The sequence below is a fragment of the Eretmochelys imbricata genome, chromosome 2 (assembly GCF_965152235.1).
Source record: "Eretmochelys imbricata isolate rEreImb1 chromosome 2, rEreImb1.hap1, whole genome shotgun sequence".
In the NCBI taxonomy this organism is placed as follows: Eukaryota; Metazoa; Chordata; order Testudines; family Cheloniidae; genus Eretmochelys; species Eretmochelys imbricata.
The window spans coordinates 219842948-219846826 of NC_135573.1; the positions used below are offsets into that span (position 1 = coordinate 219842948).

The 3879-nt window shown below is 49.4% G+C and overlaps 1 protein-coding gene across 1 annotated transcript; it reads right to left on the reverse strand.

The window, feature by feature from the left end:
• On the reverse strand, positions 1–1832 carry LOC144260689 (small nuclear ribonucleoprotein F-like). The gene is made up of 2 exons (XM_077809388.1): positions 1778–1832; positions 1–350 (listed from the first exon to the last, which is right to left on the reverse strand). The coding sequence occupies exons 1-2, from the start codon at positions 1830–1832 to the stop codon at positions 1–3; spliced, it is 405 nt and encodes a 134-aa protein (XP_077665514.1).
• Positions 1833–3879: the final 2047 nt, after the last annotated feature.

Genomic DNA, 3879 nt, shown 5'->3' on the forward strand with positions numbered 1-3879 from the left:
TTATTTCATTTCTCCATCTTCTTCTTCTTCTACTCCTCTGATGTACAGGTCATTGTTACATCTTATCAAAACTTCACCAAGGCACCCTGACAATGCACCATCTATGTATTCTTCTGGGTTTGCAAGCTGCATGTTCATGCACCTGTCGACAGACACCAGGTAGCCCTTGTACTCCATCCCCCACTTCAGCTTCACCATCACTGGCTTTCCTGTCAGCCCATTCAGGAAGGGCCTGGGGTTCAGGGGCAAGCTCATGGTAACGCAGCCAGGCACAAGGCAGCGGTAAAAACAAAAATTACTCGCAGGGCCGCATGGCAGATTCACAAATAGCTCTCCATACTCAGAAGTTTAAATCTTTAAATCTTTAAAATCTTTAAAAAAGGGAAGAAGGAGGATCCTGGGAACTACAGGCCAGTCAGCCTCACCTCAGTCCCTGGAAAAATCATGGAGCAGGTCCTCAAAGAATCAATCCTGAAGTACTTGCATGAGAGGAAAGTGATCAGGAACAGCCAGCATGGATTCACCAAGGGAAGGTCATACCTGACTAATCTAATCGCCTTTTATCATGAGATTACTGGTTCTGTGGATGAAGGGAAAGCAGTGGATGTATTGTTTCTTGACTTTAGCAAAGCTTTTGACACGGTCTCCCACAGTATTCTTGTCAGCAAGTTAAAGAAGTATGGGCTGGATGAATGCACTATAAGGTGGGTAGAAAGCTGGCTAGATTGTCGGGCTCAACGGGTAGTGATCAATGGCTCCATGTCTAGTTGGCAGCCGGTGTCAAGTGGAGTGCCCCAGGGGTCGGTCCTGGGGCCGGTTTTGTTCAATATCTTCATAAATGATCTGGAGGATGGTGTGGATTGCACTCTCAGCAAATTTGCGGACGATACTAAACTGGGAGGAGTGGTAGATACACTGGAGGGGAGGGATAGGATACAGAAGGACCTAGACAAATTGGAGGATTGGGCCAAAAGAAATCTGATGAGGTTCAATAAGGATAAGTGCAGGGTCCTGCACTTAGGACGGAAGAATCCAATGCACCGCTACAGACTAGGGACCGAATGGCTAGGCAGCAGTTCTGCGGAAAAGGACCTAGGGGTGACAGTGGACGAGAAGCTGGATATGAGTCAGCAGTGTGCCCTTGTGGCCAAGAAGGCCAATGGCATTTTGGGATGTATAAGTAGGGGCATAGCGAGCAGATCGAGGGACGTGATCGTCCCCCTCTATTCGACATTGGTGAGGCCTCATCTGGAGTACTGTGTCCAGTTTTGGGCCCCACACTACAAGAAGGATGTGGATAAATTGGAGAGAGTCCAGCGAAGGGCAACAAAAATGATTAGGGGTCTAGAACACATGACTTATGAGGAGAGGCTGAGGGAGCTGGGATTGTTTAGCCTGCAGAAGAGAAGAATGAGGGGGGATTTGATAGCTGCTTTCAACTACCTGAAAGGGGGTTCCAAAGAGGATGGCTCTAGACTGTTCTCAATGGTAGCAGATGACAGAACGAGGAGTAATGGTCTCAAGTTGCAGTGGGGGAGGTTTAGATTGGATATTAGGAAAAACTTTTTCACTAAGAGGGTGGTGAAACACTGGAATGCGTTGCCTAGGGAGGTGGTGGAATCTCCTTCCTTGGAAGTTTTTAAGGTCAGGCTTGACAAAGCCCTGGCTGGGATGATTTAACTGGGAATTGGTCCTGCTTCAAGCAGGGGGTTGGACTAGATGACCTTCAGGGGTCCCTTCCAACCCTGATATTCTATGATTCTATGATTCTAAGTTTCTGGAATTGGGTGTGGTAGCTCAATAGGTTCTTGTTTTCTGGACTCAGACTCCATGAGGATACGTAGTCAGGGCAGCTGCTTTGCAAAAGGCAATGTGCACTGTGTGGGTTTGGAGAAGCTGAGTCTCAGTGGTAGAAAGCAGGCTGTTTTCTCTGACTCTGAAGCATTAACTCTTCAACAGGGAAGCTCTGGCAGTGTTAATTATAGAAAGGGGAAATTGGGAGGGAAAACTAATTTCTTTTAATTTTATACTTGGACTGTTATTTGATTTTAGTCAAACTGTTTTAGTTCAATTGTCTCAACCAGTATGCTTTACCAATTCTCCTCTTATTTGAATGTGATGATGGGGAAAGAGTCATTTATATTTTGCTATTCTCAGTTTTGTATTTTTCTTTAATGTTTTTTTTTGAAACTCTATATATCTAACTGAATGGTTAGTTAATTAGTTAGCTGACTAGCTAACAGTGATTTTGGCAAAGGATGAGGAAGAGTCTGCATGGATTCCAGCTGAAGTGGAGAGAGGATGTTTCAGTGCTTTTGACTCAGCAAACTGTATAGAATTTGGTGTTCAAAGACTATAACTGAGATACAGGTGAAGTCAACCTAAGCTTTTGGGAACTCTGTGTTTCTTCTCACTATGTTTCTGTGGGGACTGGCCTGTTTACATTTACATTGTTTTCTTTATTGATGTATAACTGTGAAGATAATGTATGTGAATTATAAAGTAGGATGTTACGTTGTAGAAGTTAAGTTCTTGTTATTATATTTCTTTATCATCAGATTTTATAAAGCTGGTACTTTAAGAATTAAGTTCCTTCCTTTTATTCCTTTTGGGATTTGATTGTGGGGAGGTTGATCCTGTGCAATCCTTACTGAAAATCCTAAGTGACTAAATTCCGGGTGTCCAGGTGCTTTCTGTGGGAGTTGGGGTTTTTAGGCAAAGGAGAAGGGCAATGAAGTGAACTCTAGCCCTCCTATAGGTTACACTTGCACTCACTTTTATACATATATTTCTATATCTTTTTTCACCCCCTGCCCCACCTAGATTAGTAGTAGAGTTTGAACCCCTAACATTCAGCAATAGGAATAACTAACAAAAGAGGAAACAGCATGCATTGCTATTCTCTTTGTGGATCAGCTCACCTAGGAAGGCAGCAGTAGAACACTGGACATCAGGATTCTTGTTTTCTATTCCTGGATCTGGTAGCAAGATTGTGGTCCAGTGGTTACAGACAATGTAATTCAGGGGTCTCAAACTCCTGAGGGCCACATGAGGACTAGTACATTGGCCCGAGGGCTGCCTCAGCCCTGCCCCCACTCCACCCCTTCCCTGCCCCCATTCCAACCCCTTCCCCGAAATCCCCACCCCAACTCTGCCCCCTCCCTGCCCCCAGGGGGTGCAGGAGGGGTGCAGGGTGTGGCAGGGGCTCAAGGCAGGGGCTTGGGGTGCAGGAGGGGTGTGGGGCGCAGCAGGGGGCTCAGGGCAGGGGGTCGGGATGCAGGAGGGGTGTGGGGTGCGGCAGGGAGTTGGGGTGCAGGAGGGGGTGCGGCTGCAGGAGGAGTTCGGGGGGCGGGTCCGGGCTGGTGCGCACCGGGGGCAGGGCAGGCTCCCTGCCTGCCCGCCCTGCCCCTGCGCCGCTCCGGGAAGCGGCCGGAACCTGGGGGAGGGGAGGCACAGGGGTCTGTGTGTTGCCCTGGCCGTGCCTCCAGGCTCTGCCCCCTGCAGCTCCCGTTGGCTGGGAACGGGGAACAGCGGCCAATGGGAGCTTCGCGGGGAGGTACCTGGAGGTGCAGCCAGGGCAACACACAGACCCCTGTGCGCCCCCACCCCAGGTCCCAGCTGCTTCCCGGAGCAGCACTGGGGCAAGGCGGGCAGGCGGGGAGCCTGCCCTGCCCCCGGTGTGCGCCGGGCCGAGCCGGGCCGGAGCCACTCCAGGTAAATGCTGGGGGGGCGGGGAGCTGGCGGGCCTCAGAAAATAACTGGCCCGCGGGCCGCGTGTTTGAGACCCCTGATGTAGTTAAACAATGTCCCTGTTCGGGTTATCTGATGCAATGAACCTGGGACATCTGGATGTAAAACAAGAGACTTTACCACCTGAGC

Excerpts from the sequence above, each read along its gene's own strand:
- LOC144260689 (XM_077809388.1), bottom strand. The coding sequence starts at position 1,832 with ATGGAGTCTGAGTCCAGAAAACAAGAACCTATTGAGCTACCACACCCA. Across the intron at positions 351-1,777 it reads GCTACCACACCCAATTCCAG|AAACTTCTGAGTATGGAGAG; the intron begins AAACTTAGAATC and ends ATTTAAAGATTT.